Source organism: Pelodiscus sinensis, chromosome 2, assembly GCF_052426305.1.
Source record: "Pelodiscus sinensis isolate ZL-2025 chromosome 2, ASM5242630v1, whole genome shotgun sequence".
Taxonomy (NCBI): domain Eukaryota; kingdom Metazoa; phylum Chordata; order Testudines; family Trionychidae; genus Pelodiscus; species Pelodiscus sinensis.
In genome coordinates, this window is record NC_143053.1 from 254,655,134 (window position 1) to 254,674,318 (window position 19,185).

Below are 19,185 nucleotides of genomic sequence, written 5' to 3' on the forward strand. Positions count from 1 at the left end.
TATAACACTCTCGTTATGGGGCTGGGTGTGAATAGGGCTTCTCTGTTTTCCAGCCCCGCCAACGCCACATTGGTCACGTGTCCATGGAGCCAGGTGATGGTGTCCCTGAGATGCAGCCCAGCCTGTGTGCTGCTGTGGGGGGAAGTGGGGAACGGCCCTGTCCGAGGTGGGGGCTGGCCCTGCCTGAGGCCTTGTGCACCCAGGAAAGGGTTTGTGGAGTGGGCTGTGCTAATAAACCCTGGTGACTGCAGGCACGGCTTCTACTGGTGAAAAGCTGAGTCACAAGGCAGGAGGGCAGGGGAAGGCGCGTGGAGACACAGCAGAGGTGTTGGCTGCTGTAGCACCTCGGGGGGGCGGGTAAGATGGGCAGGCAGAGATGTGGTGGGCAAACAGAATATAAGCCCTGCCCCATGGGCTGGCAGGGATGTGCCTGGGGAAAAGAAAGGGGGGTGAAGTGGGCTAGAGGGCAGAATAGGAGGTGCTAGCACACACCCACCCGGGAAGACTTGCCAGGCACATAGGGAGGAGACGAGCAGTGACAGCTGACCCAGCAAGGGAGAGTGAGCGTGGGAAAACACGGGTAAGAGCTGGTACCTTGCTTGCAGAAGCCCAGTAATCAATACAAACCCAGCAGCCAGGCCTGGGGGAGTCCTTGGAGCTAGCCAGTTGTGGAGGTACAGCGCACTTGGGCTACGTCTACATTGGCCCCTTTTCCGGAAGGGGCATGGTAATTTTTGAAATCGCAATAGGGAAATGCGCGGGGGATTTAAATATCCCCCGCGGCATTTAAATAAAAATGTCCGCCTTCAAAGTAGGAATAAGATCCTCCGGAAAAGGGCTTTTTTTCCGGAGGATCGGGGCCAGTGTAGACGCTCTTTTCCGGCTTTTCTAAAAGCCGGAAAAAAGCGGCGGACATTTTTATTTAAATGCCGCGGGGGATATTTAAATCCCCCGCAGATTTCCCTATTACGATAGCTGAAATTAACATGCCCCTTCCGGAAAAGGGGCCAGTGTAGACGTAGCCTTGGGGTAAAGGGCAGAGTGGCTCAGGGTCCCACTAGCACACCAACCCCTTTCCTTCATCCTCCCTGCTCCAGGGCTGTCTGCCAGCCGTGACCAAGAGTCGTGCCCCCTCGGCCCTGAGGAGGCCGCACCGTGTATCAGACACAGAAGTGGGGGTGGGGGAGTGTCTTCAGCCACTAGATGCCCAAAGGAGACATTGCAGCGGAGGAAGGCAGACGCTGGTGTGTGGGGGAGAGCCGTGCAGCGGGGGATCCTGGCAGTGGTTTTACAGCATGCAAGGAGGGGGGAGGCAAACCAAGGCGATGTTTTAAGCCACGCTTGGTAGCGCAATACAAAAGATGGATGGCAGGGCGGGTAGAGGAAGCTCACAGCACTCGTGTGCGCCATCCCCCTCTCTGCTGGGGGAATGAGGGGGTGGAGTGAGTAAGCCATAGCTCCTGCTTCCTCTTACTCCCTGCAGGGTCCCGCTAGGAATGCTGGGACCGCCCCCCCCCACACACAACCAGCCCCCTGCATCATCACTTGCACCTCTGCAGGGATCTGTGCTTCGTGCAGCCCCTTGCCTGAATGGATGCTGCAGCTGGAGCCAAGCTCTGCTTTGCTAACGTAGCTCCCTTGAATCCCTGCACGCTTCTTGTCTCATGCCTGGCTTCAGTGGTCGTTGCTGCAAGCCTGGGCCTTGCAGGTCTGCACACTGAGCTGGGCCTTGCATGCCTCGTGCCGGGGGCCCTGGGCCTTACCTCTCATGGGACAGAGCAAAAGTGCTGGTCACAGCCCCCACTGAGACTTTGAATCACCCCAACGGCTGCTACTGTGATGGAGCCACAGGACTCCAGGCCCTACATGCAGCCGTGGGCCCTGCTTGTGAGCAAGGCCAGACACACACGCTCGCGACTTGGCTTCACCCACAAGACACATGACTTTTCACATACACCATAGGTCTCTAAGCCCCTCTTGCCGGCACGCTCCCTGCTAGGGCCTTCCTGTAGCACAAACCAGCCCCACCGTGGGATGGGCGGGGGACCAATGTCAGATGCCCCCAGTAGCTGCTGAAATGCAGCATCTGCCTCTCAACACTTCCCAAGAGCCCAAGCAGAGACCCAGGCTACTCAGCCCTCTGCTGGGGGTAGGAAGCTGAGCTCGTCCCCCTGGTCTCTGGCCGGCTGCATCCCCTTCACTCTGCCACCCCTGCTCCTGGGTGAGCTAATGCCTGGGAGCAAGAGGAAGGGGTTGAGGTGTTTGCTAGCGGTAGGGCCCCACCCACACCATCATGCCAGCAGACAGGGCTTGGGTGGGCAGCTGCTATAGGACATGCCAGCCTTGTGAAGTGACCTAGGAGCTGTGGTAGGCAGCCCTGGCTACATAGGCCAGTGGAGCACCCCTGAGCCTCCTTTCCCACATCCTGCATTGGTGAGGCCCATCGGCCCCTGAGCAGCTAACACTGTACCCCGCCGCTCAGTTGGCCTCTCACCCCAAGGCCATGCAGGCGGGTGCCCGACCCGGCAATGTCATGGTAGGGGGCTCTGCTAGATGGATTCAGGCTCGCTGACCTCAGCCGTGGGTTCAGTCCAGCTGCTGGGTGCCTGCGTGTAGCCCCGCCTCTGCCGCTCTAACCCACAGTTGGTTAGCCTTGCTCTGAGCAGGCTGCAGCACACGGCGCTAGCCACGTCTGCGCGCAGGCTCCCGGCGCCTAGCTCCAGCAGGAGGGCATGAGCTGGCTGACTTCCAGCTGTGTCCCTGGCCCACCTCCCAAAGTGGTCCTCACACCTGGCAGCAGAAGCCAGGCGGCGCACCCCTTGGGGAGGGGGAGGCTTTGCCACACCTGGGCTGTGACTAAATGAGACCCACCCTTGGGGGACGGGCTCAGATGAAGAGCCAGAGCCACCTAAATGGCTCCTGAGTAGGAGGAACCACCACTTTAAGGCAATGTCCTTGAGGCAGAAGCAATGCTGGGGCCAGCTGGTTCCAAGCCAGGAGGTGCTGCCGGCACTGCTGTCCAGGAAGGGGTGAGGCTGCCCTGGGAAACCCAAGCCCAGGAGCAGTGAACTAGCCTGCAGTGTTCTAGAGGGAAGCCATTTCCTCCTACCTGTGGGAGATGGACATTTGCCCCCAGCAGCCTCACACCAGGGAGACGTTCACAAGAACATAGGGCTGCCCAGTGCCAGGGGCGTCACAGGGAATGAACAGAGCAGGGCACCGTCTGAGGGAGCCAGCCCACGTGACCAGTCGCAGCCTCTGGCAGTCAGAGGTGCAGGGACACTCAGCCAACATGGCAGGGATGCACGTCTAACAGCCAGGCAAGGACCTTAGCTAATCGTTTTTAAATTGTTACGTTTGGCCTTCACAATATCCACTGGCAAGGAGTTCCACAGGTTAACTGTACATTGTATGAAGAAAAACTTCCTTTTGTTTTAAACCTGCTGCCTATTCATTTCAGTGGGTGACCATTAACTTATGGGAAAGGGTAAATAACTCCTCATTCACATTCTTCAGGCCTATCATATCCCCCCTTTGTGTCTCTGCCAAGCCGAGCAGGCCTAGTCTGTTTAACCTCTGTGTGTATACAAGCTGTGATATAATTCTAAGAATTTCTGTGGCCTATCCCTGCCAACCCAAACCCGTCTTTTCTCAGGTGCAGGGATCAGGACTGCTGACAGCAGTCAGGGTGCAGGTGCGCCGTGGATTTGTAGTGGCATTAAGCTATTCCCTGTCCTATCTATCCTTTCCGAATGGTTCCTGAGCCGTGGGCCTCTCGCTCCTGCAGAAGAGCAGCCCAGAATGCACCAGTGCACCCCAGCTCGGCCCAGCGGCAGACATGCAAGCGTGGGTACGAGCACAGCTGCCTCGCAGGTAACGGTCGTACCTGGCCTCGCTTCAGGGAGCCAAGCCCCGTGCCCCCCCGACAGACAAAACCCAGCTGTGCAGGCAGGCCTGAAAGCATCCAAAGGTCTCATCTGAGGCCAGCAGGCGGCTCCTGGGAAGGGAGAGAGCTGCTAGCCAGAGCAGGTCCACAGTGTGATCAGCAGGGCAGGGCCGAAGCACCTGCCTTAGCACGGTGTGGAGGGGCCATGTCTGCTCTGGAGACCTCTCACAGGCCTCCTCCCGGGTAATGCTCATTGGAACTGAGCTTGGCTCCGATTCCCCCCCCCCCCCAAATCCCTTTTAACAGCTGGTCACGATGCTTTAACCTGCCCCGCTGCGGGCGGCTCACGCTCGGCCTCTGTGCACCCAGTGCAGGGAAGGGCCAATTGCAGCGGGAAGCAGCAATGCTGCGGTCTGGCTGCTGGGCTTCTCAGCCAGTCCCAACCGGAGACCTGCCTGCCCCAGGCTTGGGTTGGGACTTCCTGTCAGCTGAAGAAGTGGGCTGTGCTCACGAAACCTCACAAGACCAGCAACATGTTTTGTTTGTCTTTAAGGTGCTACCAGACTCTGAAGTTTTCCTGTTACAGACTAACTTGGCTCCCCCTCTGAAGCTTTTGCTCCAGGCTTGCCATCCAAACTGCCCCCAGCGGCAAGCGAGCCAGACGCTACATCCCTGCGCCTCGCCCAGAGCAGCTCAGCCTCCGTTTCCCAGAGCTGACGGTGGTGAGGCAGAGTGGTCAGAGCACAGCTGGCTCTGCCCCGGGCTGGCAGCGCAACGGCAGGCACGTCTCTGCCTTGCCACACCCCCGAGCCCCCGGCCATGCTGCCCGCAGGAAGCCGCCCTGCGCTGCAAGCAGGCTGTGTTTGTGGAGCATTGCAGGGCGCTGGAGGAGAAGGGGCTTAGCACACCTGCCAACGGGCTGACACACACTCTCCCCAGCCTGTGCTCATTGGTGGCAGGAACTGTCCTTGTTACAGCAGCTCACGCTGCACCGTTCCCGCACCACGGAGCCCGCTGCCGCCGCGGTGCGAAGACTGTTCGTACAAACAAAGCGACTGCGTCCACGTCCCAGGTGCGGGGTCTCTTCCCTGGGTGCGGCCCAGAACGGCTGCTCGTGGCTCACAGTCTGTACCCTCTTGCGGCCAGCACTCCCTCCCCTCCGGCATGCATAGTGTGGGGCTGCGGCAGGCTCTCCCTGTGGATCCCAACGTGGGGCTTGCCCCGTACTACCCCGTACTCTCCACTTTCATGGACCCCCCCGGCGCGCAGCCCAGCTGGCCAGCGCGGGCGCACTGGTGCAGCCGCAGGGACTGCTGGCAGCGGAAGCTCTTGGCGCAGGCGGGGCACTGGAAGGGCCGCTCGCCGGTGTGGACGCGCTGGTGCTTCAAGAGATGCTCCTTCTGCACAAAGCTCTTGCTGCAGGCGCCGCACTGGTGGGGCCGCTCGCCCGTGTGGATCATCTGGTGGCGCGCCAGCCAGGAGTGGCAGATGAAGCTCTTGCCGCACTCCAGGCACTGGTAGAGCTTCTCCTTGGTGTGGTTGCGCAGGTGCTTGAGGAAGTAGGGCTTCTGGGCGAAGCTCTTGCCGCACTGGGTGCACTTGAAGGCCCGCTCGCCGGCGTGGGTGCTCTGGTGCACCGTCAGGTTGGTGAGGCGCGTGAAGCTCTTCTCGCACTGGGTGCACTTGTAGGGCTTCTCACCGGTGTGGGTGCGCCGGTGCTCCACCAGCGTGGAGAGGCGGCTGAAGCGTTTCTCGCACTCCGGGCAAGGGTAGGGCTTCTCACCGGTGTGGGTGCGCTGGTGCTCCAGCAGGGTGGAGAGGCGGCCGAAGCGCTTGGCGCACACGCTGCACTGGTAGGGCTTCTCGCCCGTGTGGGTGCGCAGGTGGGTGGTGAGGGTGGACTGGTGGATGAAGGCCTTGCCGCACTCGGGGCAGGGGAAGGCGCGCTCGCCCGTGTGGCTGCGGTAGTGGCTGGTGAGGTTGGACTGCTGCGCGAAGGCCTTGCCGCACTCGGGGCACACGAAGGCGCGCTCGCCCGTGTGGGTGCGCTGGTGCTGCACAAAGTGCTCCCGGCGCTGGAAGCACGTCCCACACTCGGGGCAGAGGAAGGGCCGCTCCGGTGTGAGGGCCCCCTGGGGCCTGGGACTGGCTTTCACGGGGCTGAAGTCTCTCTCATGCTGCAGGGGCTTCTCGGGCAGGTGCGCTGCCATGGTCACGTCCGGCCCGCCGGAGCCGTACTGAGGCGGGCTGGGCTCGGCGCTCTGGTCAATATTCTCTTCCGGTCTCTGGGCCGAGGCCCAGTGTGCCTCCAGCTCTTGTGACTCTTGCTCCTTGTTCTTTTCATGGCTGGGGAGCCAGCCAGCCACTGGAACAGGGAGCAAAGGCAAACGTCAGTCACAGGCCTGGGGGATGAACCCTCTGGGACACCAAAGGAGGGGAAGGCTGGGCGTGTGCTTACACCGCTAGGTTCCTGCAGGCTCCTGGGGCGAGCTAGGGCAGAACATTTCGCCTCTCTGCACTTCCTTTCCCAGCGGCTAATGGACAGCAACCCCGCCCTTCCTCCCAGGGCATTGGGGGGGTAAAGGCTACACAGACTGGGAGGTGCTCTCCGCCAACATCCCCACAGCTACCTCACCATCCATCTCCACGTTCCTCCGGCCCTGGGGCTGCCCTGCCTGTTATCCGGACCAATGCTCCCCCCGTTCCTGTGTTCTCCCATCCATTTCTACCCACGGCTTGGCTGGTCTCACTGCCTCTTTGTTCTGTACGGTGCCTAGCACAGGGGGCCCAGGCCAGGGCTCTTAAGAACCACGGGAGCACCAATCAGAAGGATAAGAAAGCTCCGGCGGGACTCTGATCCCACAGGGGTGGGGCTACCTAAGCGACAGCTGGAGATGCAAAGGGAGCTGGCCTGGCCTGGGATACAAACTCTCCCTGCTAGACAGGCAAGATTCTACCTGGGCTCGGCACGGAGATTTCTGCCTAAATCCCTACATGGGGGACCCCCAACGGGCCGAGTCCTGCACTCGGATCGCCCACGCGGCTCCCACTGGTTGCACCGGGATCAGTCAGCAGGCAAGCGAGCCTAAGGACATCTCTTGTCCCTGAGCCCTCCTGCCACGGAAGGAGGGGGCAGTGGATCTATCCCGGCATCTCTCCAGGCCCCATCTCCGGGACAGCAGCTGAGCACCCCAGGAGCTAATCAGCCCAGCCCAGCCCCACAGGGTCCCACTCCTGCCCCCAAACAGTCTGTCACACAAGAACGCTGGGGGGGGGGGGAATGTAGCACTCCTCTCCCTGCTGTGACTGAGGCACGTCACGAGAACGCTGCTCACCCTGGACCACAGCAGAGTGTTGGAAGAACAAAGCTTTCGCTCGCGTTCCTGCGTGTAGGTCACACTGCCGGGGTTCAGACTCCCGTGGGCCTAGCACACACCTGCCATGAGCTCTGTAGGGGCTTCTCCTCCTCCTGCAGCCTGCTGCTCCTCCGCAATTGGCTCTTCCTCTTGCTTAATCTGAACGGCGATTTCGAGGACAGACGTCGCAGTCTCTGGCCATGGGAAAGAGAACCCAGTGAGGAGGCTCGAAGGATTAAATCAATAGCTGGGACCTCGTGGGCACGCCTGGAGAGCCAAGACTCGAATAACCTTTCCCACACAGACACTGGCATCCGAACCACGTCCTATTGGTCATGCAGCTCTTCCCCTTTTGGAAACTGGGCCATAACAACCCTTTCCCGAGGCCCAAACCTCCCTCTCTGGAGCAGGCACTGACTGAATAGGACCGGCCAGGCTACAGAGGCCCCAGAGGAAACAAACCAAGTGGTTACGTGCACTGAGTAGTCACACACTCAAAGAGGAGGGACTAAAGCCAGAAGTCATTTTGATTGGCAGAGAATCTCTGACGTAAGAAATCTAAGGATAAAAACACGGTGAGCAGCTCTAAGGGCAGATGAAGGCTGAAGTTACAGGGCTCGTCTCCCCGGCAGTCTGAGTCAATGTCCTCCATCCCTCACCTGCGCTGGGCTCTGCAAGGGTTTCTCTCGCCTCGGACTCCTGCTGACCCCTGGCACACGGCTCTTCTCCTCGCTCAATCCGGGACAGGATGTTAGGCTTGGAAATTGCATAGTCTGTTCACGGGGAGGACACGGGGCTATTAATAGAGAGAACCTGTAGAATTGCGAGGGCTTTTACAATCAGTCCCCTCCAGGTCTGTGTGTGGCCCCCCAATCATCACTCCCTTACGCAGGGACGTCGGTTCCTTGCACCGCGTCTGCATGACATACCCTGTGGGCAGCAGAACTGACTGCCACGCACCCAGCAGCCTCTTGGCATCTTCACATGCAAGGACCTAAGTTACGGTAAGTACAGCGGTGCCAGCGGGAATCGTACTCGTGTTCAAGTCAGCGTAAGAACAAAACTATGGCACAGCAGGTTTTCCGCACATGATAAGTAAATATAACCACCAGTCAGGTCCAGAGAGCACTGACCACTGAGCACCACCACCACGCTGGACACCATGCCTCACAGAACTGATTGCATGAAGACCCGCGTGGCCCCCAGAACTCACATGAGTGTGAGGACACACACGGCTGGTGGAGTCAAGCCATCGCTCCGGAGGAGCAAACACTTTCTGATAAGAACGTGGCAAAAGCTTCTTACCCAGTGAGATCATATATTCATAATTCCCCTTCATCACATTCTTGTACAGCTCCTTCTGCCAGTCTTCTAAGTTCTCCCACTCGTCCTGGGAGAAGACCGCGCCGTCCTCAAACATCACTGGCACCTGAAACCAAACATCCATTCAGCACTTGGATTTAAGTCATACGTGCTATGCTGGTGTCATTACTGTAGAAACCAAGACAGGACGTGCCTAAAAGGTCAATAGATTGAATGCGGAAGATGGGCATTTTTTAACTTTTTTTTGCTCAACAACTTTTCCCCTGGAGTACCAGCACCTTTTTTTTTTTTTAAACACAAAAAGCACTGCCAGGAACCATCATCCTAAATGGGCAATGCCCCCCCGTTCTAGTTAACCAGTAATGAGGGAGGGAAGGAGCAGAGCTGGAACAGCTCCCCACCTGCTGCGGGCAGGGGGCCGCTCCCGCCCTGCTGGGGGCCTGCTGTGGACAGGCGCTGTAGCCCAAGCTCATGTGTGGGGCTGGGAGCTGGTTAACCGGTTAAATGCGAGGCACAGCTAACGTTTAACCAGTTAACTGATTAACCGGGATTTGACATTCCCATTGCAAAGCTACTAGAGTTAGACACGTTCAGGGCCGGGTCATGGGAGGGTTACAGAGCCAGGCTTCATTACAGGAGGGGACCGGATCACAGGGTGTGCAGGGAATGTGGGGAGAACACAGTCCCCTTCCAACAGCTGATCTCAGTAACTTACTCTCACTCCTGGGCCAGGGCTGGTAAGTGCTTCTCTCCTGTCCTAACAGGGCTTCACCGGCTGGCCTGGAGATTGGGGGGCTGCCTGCATGCCTAAGAACAAAGGACCCTCTGCTCTCATGGGAGGCTAAACTCGCCCCAACAGCCAGCATAAGAGAGCTGCAGTGGTGCTGAGGATGAGAGCCCCAGATAGATGGTACAGGACGATTTCTAGACAAACAGCCAATGAACCCCGCAGACGTACAGCCACTTCCCAACTTATAAACACCCGTACTTATGACCAACCTCCCATTAAACCCATTAGAATATTTTTGAGTTGAGAACCATGTATGTCAAGTTTTTAGAACAGCATGGGCAGCGCGTTTAAGGGTATTTCCGACTTACGACCAAATCGAGTTATGACCAGGTGTTCGGAATGTAACCCGTTCATAAGTCGGAGACTGCCTGCACTGTGACTCGCCACCGCGAGTAGCTAATGAAGACACTGACTCTGGTCAAACCATTTTGCAATGGGGAATTAAGGAACTCTGGGTCAGAAATCTGAAAAATCTAGGGCTGTCACTGAATCGCAGTTAACTCACGCAATTAACTCAAAACACATGCACTTGACTTAAAAATGGCAATTCAGCACAGTTTTTATCACACTGTTATACAACAATAGAATACCAACTACAATGTATCTACTATATATATTTGAGAGTCTGTGGGTCTGTCCCTCTGTCTGTTCAAGAATTCCTCCTAAGCAGTAAGAACTAGGACCGCCAGATGTGGTATACAGCTTCCTCCTGTCATAACGGAAAGGAAGGGCAGGGTTTGGTTGTGCCAGGACAACGGGATGTGCCCAGAATGGAATTGCTTCCCAGAAAACCATATAGCAGAGACAGAATCATCAGGCAGGTGAAAGGGGCTGGCTGGGGGCACGGCCCCCTCCCTAGGACTACCCCAGGAACTCCCCCCCAAGATGCCCTTTAGGGTGGGTGCGGAGTGGTGGTGTATGAAGGACCCCCCCTCAGTTTGTACAGGGACATGGCTGGCTGTTTCCCTTCATCAGGGAGTGAGGGGAAAGTGCAGAGTTTCGTGCAATCTTCACTTTGGCTGCAGAGCGCAGGGGGCAGATGAACCTGGACCTGCCCCAACATACAGCCTTCCCCCGGCTGTGACCGCTGGAGCTGCAGCAGCCATGGATAGGCGCTTCTCATCTGGCCCTAATCTGCTGCAGTGAGAGAGGGCTGGGGCTGTTCTCTCCCCCCAGGTTAGCCTGCAAACTGAACCGCTCCTCCCCAGCCCCACCCCAGGACAAAGATTGAAATGAAGCTGGGACATTTCATTTCATCTTCCAAAAACCAAAAATTAATTGAGTTAAAGGCCCAAGCAATCATCTTTGTGTGTGTGTGTGTATGTGTGTGGGTGGGTGTACAAGGTATTTTTCTACATTTTCAAATATATTGATTTTAATTACAACACCGAATACAACATATGCAGTGCTCACTTTATTTTTATTACAAATATTTGCACTGTAAAAATAGTATTTTTCAATTCACCTTATACAAGTACTTTATTGTAAAAGCGGAAGTTATAAATGGAGATGTATTTTGCTACATAACTGCACTCTAGACAAAACAATGTAAAACTTGAGACTCTACAAGTCCACTCAGTCCTTCTTCTTATTCAGCCAATCACTCAGACAAACAAGTTTGTTTACATACATAGGAGATAATGCTACCATGCTGATAATGCTCATTAAGAAAACAATGGGCTAATTAAATCTGTGACAACTCTTTGAGGGAACATTCATTGTCTGTCTCCTGCTCTATGGTTTTAGCCACATTTTGCCATATATTCCATGTTACAGTAGTCTTGGGTGATGACCCAGCACATGTTCGTTTTAAGAATACTTCCATAGCAGATTGGTACTTGCTTTGCATTTTGTCAAGTGCGAGATTTCTCAAGATAGCCACAGCACTCAGACTAAGACTGAAGAATCTGAAGTGTCTACCAAAATCTGAGCGGGTGTAGAACTTACCATCAGAAGTGTTAAAAGAGTAACACTCCAATCTGAAAACTACAGAACCCGAACCACCAAAAAAGCAAATCAACCTTCTGCTGGCGGCATCTGACTCAGATGATGAAAACAAACATGGATCAGTCCACACTGCTTTGGACTGTTATTGAGCAGAACCTGTTATCAGCATGGACACATGTCCTCTGGAATAGTGATCGAAGCATGAAGGGGTATATGAATGGTTAGCACAGTTAGTATGTACATACTTTGCAAATTGGCTACAACTGTGCCACGCAGACACCTGTTCTCAGAAGAAGCAGGCAATATTATTTCCCATAAATATAACAAACTTGCTAGTCTTCGCAACTGGTTGAACAAGGAGGAGGACTGAATGGACCTGTAGGCGCTAAGGTTTTACACGGTTTTATTTTTGAATGCAGTTATGTAAAAAGAAAACATAAGTCTACATTTCTAAGTTGCACTTCATGATAGAGACTACACCGCAATATGTGTAGGGGGTGAATGAAAATACTATTTTTTTTTTACAGTGAAAATATTTGTACCAAAAATATAACGTGAGCGCTGCACAATTTGTATTCTGCCTTGTAACTGAAATCGATGTATTTGAAAATGTAGAAAATGTGCAAATATATTTAAATAAATTCTTAACAGTGTGATTCCAACTGTGATTCATTGTAATTACTTTCTTTAATCATTTGGCAGCCCCAGAAAAAATCACTTCATTACCCAAATAGAGGCTCAGCCTTTACTGCCTGTACTGACAGACACCGATACCTTGGGGGCTTCTCCATTAACACCAGGGGGGAGTCTAAGGATCCAGAAGTTCCTGTTCTTCAGCAGGTTCTCCATGTTCTCCAGCCGCCGCTGTAACAGCCCGTACTCCTGGATTAGCGTCCCCAGCACTGTCCACTTACTCTCCAGCTGGTTCCCAAACTCCAACTCTGTTTTCTCGCACTCAAGTATTTTCTTCTCGTCTGTCCCTATTCTCCCCTCCAGACTCAGCAACCGTGAGGCAAACGAATCCACCTTTCTCTCCACGGCTTGGATGGCAGCCACGAGGGTCCACATAGAAATCTCTGCTGTTTGCACAGATGTTCGTTCCAGGACAGCGGGGGTTTGTAATGACATCAGGCGCTGGGCATCCCATTCCTGGGCCTGTTTGCAAGGGGGCAAGATGGAAAATGGAGCTAGAGCCACATTTCCAAGTGGCAAAGTCAGATACAGAGACCCAGCACAAGACCCATTCACATGCCACAAACCCCTCTGCACCATGTGATCTTTGGTCCAACATGTCGCTGTCCTGATGTGAGAAATGAGGTCTTTCGACATCTGTATTAGAATTATAAACTCCTTGACATGAGGTTTAAGGGAGCCTGACAGCTTGCAACTGACTCCATTTGTGAAGTGAGAGTTCAGACTAGCTTCAGCTGTTACACCTGTCCTTTAGTTTGCTTGCTGGTTTCTATGACCACACTCTCCTAATTTGTGTTACGTTTCTCTCCTCTGTTGCTGTGTGAAAGACCCAAGCAAAGAGGGGAAACGAATACACCTTGGGGAAATAGTGAAAATGCCTACACAAAGGGATGTCAAATGCACCATGCAAATAAACAAAGAAAAGAACCTATAATTGTTCTCTAATTTTGTTCTATTATAGTCCTTTTGTGCTGCTACTTGTAATGCTACTAGTGATTTTAAGTTGATGCCTCCTTAAAGTTTGCAGATGCTACATTGTGTAAAATCACCTTGCTCCTACCTGCTGCACGAGATAGGCTACAAACAAACAACACAAGCAAGTGTGTGTACACTGCACAAACAGCTAGTTGTTTGCAAAGCAGTTTTGGAGGCAGCCAAACCCTATGCCTGTTGGTGGCTTGAGCATTTTAAACTCAATGCCAAGTGTGTTTAGTTGGAAGAAGCTTGTGAAATGTAGGACGCCTATTGGCACTCACAGCCCAGTGGATTCATAGAATCATAGGACTGGAAGAGACCTCTGGAGTCATCGAGTACAGCCTCCTGCCCAAAGCAGGACCCAGGGCTTTGGAGCAGAGCCTGGAGCTGGAGCGCAGAGCAGTGGAGCTGCAGGTTTTTGCCTGGAGCTAGAGCGGAGCCGGAGCATAGAAAATCTTGACTGCTCCACCGCTCCAGGGTTTTTTTTTTTCATTTTCAGTCCAAAATGAATGATATTTTAGTAAGAAAGTCGTAAAGGTGCCAAAAGTTTCAGACTGTATAACAATTGATATTAACATTTACTTTACCACTTTACATAATATGTCACAGTTATTCTCACTTCAGCTGAAATCAAGATTTAATGTACAGATACAAAAATAAAAAGTTTTTTGGAGATATGTTTTATTAAAGAATCAGATAATTATCAGACATCTGGCAACACTGCAGACTGCTCCCACCCTTAGGCGAGTACGAACTTGCGTAGATTAGTTAGATAGTTAGATTAGTATGTGTTTATTTTCAACCTTGTAACGTGTAGCCTTGTTACTTCCCAACAATTAATGTTGTAGAACAGCAATAGCACATACTAATGCTTCGGCACATACCCAATTTCATTGATATATCTATATTAAAGCATTTTTGAGATATTAATTAAAAACTTGGAAAATATTTCGAATATTTCTACTGCAAAATTTCATAAGAAAAACTAACTTGCAATTTATAAATAAAAATTTATATTAATTATATATGTTAAAAACACTTCTTACTTCATTAAAACTGCAAGAAACATGTTAAAATATTAAAATATACTTTAATAAAAAATTTGTGTAAAAAGAAAATGCGATCATTTTTGTCCAGAAAATCCAAAATAAATTCAAAGTACCCTAAGTGGTTAAGATTTCACATTATAAAAAAAATGTAATGCTTTTGTTCATTGTTTTTCGAAGATCATAACAAGAAACATTTGGTTGCGGTAGCAGCACAAGAAGATCTGGCCATGGCTTCAACAAAAAAAAAATCAAATCTGCCCCCATGATTGATAGCCGATTTACAGAAAAGGATCTCAATAATGTCTTTACTTTTGAATTTGAAAAGCCCAAATTTGGGCTTTTGGGAAAAGCAAAGAAGAAATCGACAACGTGCCGAATGGGATGAAGTGAAGAACCTGAGAGACCTCCTGGCAAAGCCAAACCAAACAACCATGAATCTTCAAGCTGTCAATGTAACCCCAGGAGTTTTAATGAAGGAATGGCGACAACTGTCAAAATTCTTGCAAGAAAATGGTGGACAAATTGCAGAAGGAATTCTATCCTCCATGCAGAAACACAAAGAGAAGCTTTTTGACAATATTCATTTCCTTGCTGGAGTTTATGTTGACCCACGGTATCGGATTCTTCTTACCTCAAGGGAAATACCAAAGGCAAAGGAAGGGCTCCTTGATATTGCTCGACGACTCGAAATACAAAATCTATTGCTACATTTGAACTCGGCAAAAGAGGTTGAAGAAAACGAAACACAACAAAAGGAGTCATCAACAATCGAATTTGCGGTTTCAGAAAGTTCACATCCTTCAGAAATAGCAGGCTGCTCTCAAACTTCCATCTCCACTCTGAACTTGTTCGAGTGTCCATCCCTGAGATGTCTTCAACCATCACAGGGAAAAGGAGATAATTCAAGCACCAATTCTTCAGAAGATGACGACTTTGAAAAGGAATTGGATTAACAAGAAAGACGCCGGCAAGTTTCTGCGATTCATAATTGTAATGAAGCATTATTCGAGAGAAACTTTCGGGAAGATGGTGAGGCGATGGAGTCTATTGGTAGGCTAAAAGTTAAGTCTGTTTTTGAGTCCATTTACAGCTACCCACTCCGCATTCAGGCTGCCTGTAGAATTGCTTCGAGCATGCCAACAACTCAAGCTAGTGTAGAGCGACTAGCTGTTTTCAGCTTTACAGTTAATTTTAAATGATCTGCGGCAGGCCATGAAAGACGACTTGATAGCTGCAATATTTTTTTACAGATTGAATTATGAATGATTCTAGTTTGTATCATTGTTGATGACATTTAAATTGTTTTAAAAAACTGAAAATAACGTTTTTTCAAAATTACAGTATGCACTTTTTTATTTAGTTAAAAATTAATTGGAGTCGAAGTGTGGAGTGGAGTCGAAGCAGTCACTATTGGTGCCAGAGCAGAGCTGGAGCGGAGCAATTAAAAACTGTGATTGCTCCAAATCCCTGCTTTTGCCCATTCCTACAGTAGAAGAATGTGATTCAGAACCGGACAGCAGGAAGGATCATTTTAAAATGAAGAATCACAGTAACAGTCAGAATCGAGGCTGCTTTTCGAGGACCCTTACACAAGACAGAGCACAAGTGGATTGCTGCACTCAGCTCAGAGGGAAGCAGAAAGAGTTGACCGTGTGAAGCATAAGACAAGGCGACAGAGACAGACAAAGGAAAGTATGAGTTAAAAAACGAGACAGTACTGATCAGCATGGTAGGCAGTGGCCTCTGCACACCAACTGCCTAATCACTGTCAAGATCTTTGCAGGCCTGGAGAGAGGAAGGGGAGGAGTTTTCAGGTATTTCTTCACACAAGGCAATCATCCTGTGGAACTCCTTGCCATAGGTTATTATGGAGACCAGGACTATGTAACAGGGTTCAAAATGGAAATAGAGACATTCACGGAGGTTAGGTCTATCAATAGCTGTTAGCCAGGATGGGTAGGAATGGTGTCCCTAGCCTCTGTCTATCAGATGCTGGGAATGGGTGACAGGGGAGGGATCACTTAATTCCCTGTTCTGTTCACTCCCTCTGGGGCATCTGGCATTGGCCACTGTGGGAAGACAGAACATTGGGCTAGATGGACCTTTGGTCTGACCCAGTTTGGCCTCTCTTATGAGCCAGTGGGAGGATTCAAAGCAGGGAGCGACATGCTCAAAGCACTAAGCTAGAAAAGTGATTGGACATGGCCAGGCAAAATGGTCTCTGCCAAGGCTGGGGGGAAGGAGGTTGCAGTAACTGTGGTGCAAATGGATGAGAACCTGGCTGAGCATTTCAGTCGTGCGGCTGGACAGGAAAGGCCGTCTCTTTGGGTTGTCACGCAAAGAGAAACAGCAAGATTTACCAGATGAGAGGACCTAGCAATGGGTCTGAGTTGAAGATGAAGCCCAGATTACAGGCCCAAGTGCCAGGCAGGATGGTGATGCTGCCCACAACGATCAGGGAAGGAGGTGGCAGGGCAGACGAGGGGGATGGGAGAAAGGCTAGGAGCTCTGATGTGGCCATGTTGAGCATAGGCTCACAAGGAGATGCCAGTGAGACGGGCTGAGAGTTTAGCTTTGCCAGAAGCAGAGAGGTGGCTCTGGGAGTCATCAGCTCAGACTGCTGACCTTGTGCCTGCAGATGAGATTACCCAAGGACCAGGTGCAAAGGGAGAAGAGACAGACACTGTACAAATTCGAGATGGCCCATGTCCGCAAGAGCGTTGGTAGGAAGGACTCAATGCGGCAGACATCTGCCCAAACAGCCTCCACGTGTGAGCAGTCTCCCTGAGGTCAAGGGACACCATCCATGGCAGAAGTTGCCCAAATGTAAAAGCATTTGTGGGATCAGGAGCCACGCAGGGCAGGGAAACGAGGGAGGCAGGGCTGGAGAGCCGAGGGCCGGTTTGAAGGAAAGCGAGTGAGACCTGCAGAAGGTGCTGGGCTAGTTTGCACATGGACAGCCAGCCAAAGCCAAGCCCCTGGCTGATCGCACAAACCTAGCAGTGAGCCTGGAGCCACTGTTGTCGCCTGGCAGTGGGGGAGAGGGGACGGGCATGCGTGGAGACACTGGCCTGGGACACGGGCTATGTCTACACTGGCGGGTTCTTGCGCAGAGGGTCCACACTGCCCACCTGCTCTTGCAGAGAAGATTTACAGTAAAGCGTGGTAAGAGAGGGCTTCTTGCGCAAGAGCTACACTCTTTTCTAACAGGGGTAAGCCCTCTTGTGCAAGAGGGCAGTGTGGACACAGGGCAGGAGTTTCTTGCGCAAGAAAGCCCTATGGCTAAAATGGCCATCAGAGCTTTCTTGTGCAAGAGAGTGTCCACACTGCCATGGACCCTCTTGCACAAAAGCACAGCGTAGTGGACCTGTTCTTGTGCAAAAACCCGCCAGTGTAGACATAGCCACGAGGGGCAGTGGGAAGGCAAAGGCTGCTGGCACCGGCCACACGCCAAGAGGTGCCTTGTTCTCTGGCTCCAGACACTTCGCTGGGCAGGATCTGTCCGGGCCAGGAGCGCCGGGGTAGCTGGGCACAGCCTGCGGCAGCCCCGTGGGGTGCAACACCCAGCCCGGGACGAACAGCTCCCCTCGCCGGGCTTGGCAGCTTGGAGCCCCCCACCCCAGACGGGCTGCTCAGAGATAAATGTAACAGCTGCCGTGCCCCGCCCCAGTGCCCACACAGCCCCCCCCCCCGGGCCTGCACAGTTCTCCCCCCCGCACGCAGAACCCCCTCCTGGGCCCGCACAGCCCCCCCCCAGGGCCTGCACAATTCCTCCCCCCCCCCCCCGCACGCAGAGCCCCCTCCAGGACCTGCACAGCCCCCCCCCCCGGGCCTGCACAGTTCTCCCCCCCGCATGCAGAACCCCCCTCCTGGGCCCGCACAGCCCCCCCCCCCAGGGCCTGCACAATTCTCCCCCCCCCAGGGCCCGCAGAGCCCCCCAGGGCCTGCACAGTTCTCGCCCCCCCACCCGCAGGACCCCCCCCTTCTGGCCCGCTCAGCCCTTCCCCTCGCTCCCCCGTGGGCCCGCACGCAGAGCCCCCCAGGGCCCGCAAAGCCCCCCCCCCCAGGGCCTGCACAGTTCTCCCCCCCCCGCACGCAGAGCCCCCCCCCGGGCGGTACCTGGGCAGCGAAGCGCTCGGCCATGGCCCCGGCTGGGCAGAGTCCCGCCCCGCTCCCGGCCGCGCGGTGCATGCCGGGAGCCGGCAGAAGCGGGGGGGGCTGCGAGAGCCGAGAGCGCCCCCCGGCGGCGCGGAGTCCCCGCCCCCCCCCCCCGCATCAACCCCCCCCGCCTCTCCGCATTCCCCCCCCCCCCCCCCGCATCAACCCCCCCCGCCTCTCCGCATTCCCCCCCCCCCCCGCATCAACCCCCCCCCGCCTCTCCGCATTCTCCTGCCCCCCCCCCCCCCCGCGTCGGGGGCAGCTTCTGACCCGCCCAACGCGCTTTCCGGGGGGTGGGGGGGGGGGGCTGAGCTGCCGGGCGGGCCCCTGGCACGAGCGGCCCTGGGGTCTGTGACCCGCTGCCCCCCGGGGGAGGCCCCAGGGCCGAGGGCCGGACCTGGGCTGAGCTGGAACTGAGCCAGGCTGCCTGCCTGCCTGGCTTCCAATACACTTTAAATGCAGAGCGGGGGTAGGTCCCGAACCCAGCATGAGCCAGGACTGAGCTGGGCTGCTGGCCAGCCTGCTAACAAATGTACCGGTGGCGGGGGGAATGCGTGTTGTCTATAGCGTGCAGTCAATAGCATTAACCGATACGCTTTTGCTTATTGGTTAATTGACTGCACTATTCCATCCCTATTCCCAACCTCTGCCAGAACCTCGACTCTGAGGCTGCTCCACTTCCCTAACTCCCTCTTCAACTCCACACCTGAACCCTGAGTCCCCTCCTGTACCCTAACTTCCCACCCCGATCCTGAACCCCACCCCAACCTCCTGCCCTAAGCCCTCTCCTGCGCCCCATGCACTTCATCCCTAGCCCCACCCCAAAGCCTGCACCCCCAGCCAGAGCCCTCATCTCCCCTAACCCTATGCCCCCTCCCACACACCCATCCCCTGCGTCCCATCCCTGCCACAGATCAACCACGTGCAGGATGAATTTTGTCGTCACATCTCCATATTGAAACAAAAAACAGGACAATGTAGCACTTTAAAGACTAACAAGATGGTGTA

At 53.8% G+C, this 19,185-nt stretch overlaps 1 protein-coding gene across 3 annotated transcripts; it reads right to left on the reverse strand.

Moving 5' to 3' along the window:
* Nucleotides 1–86: 86 nt before the first annotated feature.
* Nucleotides 87–18,262, reverse strand: LOC102460380 (zinc finger protein 783-like). Of its 3 annotated transcripts, XM_075919758.2 has the most exons (6): nucleotides 18,139–18,262; nucleotides 12,077–12,457; nucleotides 8,548–8,671; nucleotides 7,902–8,015; nucleotides 7,323–7,436; nucleotides 87–6,251 (listed from the first exon to the last, which is right to left on the reverse strand). In XM_075919758.2, the coding sequence occupies exons 1-6, from the start codon at nucleotides 18,208–18,210 to the stop codon at nucleotides 5,113–5,115; spliced, it is 1,944 nt and encodes a 647-aa protein (XP_075775873.2). In that variant the 5' UTR covers nucleotides 18,211–18,262; the 3' UTR covers nucleotides 87–5,112. The 3 variants fall into 3 exon arrangements, with proteins under 3 accessions (XP_075775873.2, XP_075775874.2, XP_075775872.2); XM_075919759.2 differs by lacking the exon at nucleotides 12,077–12,457 and having other exon boundaries at nucleotides 18,139–18,207; XM_075919757.2 differs by lacking the exon at nucleotides 18,139–18,262 and having other exon boundaries at nucleotides 12,077–14,386.
* Nucleotides 18,263–19,185: the final 923 nt, after the last annotated feature.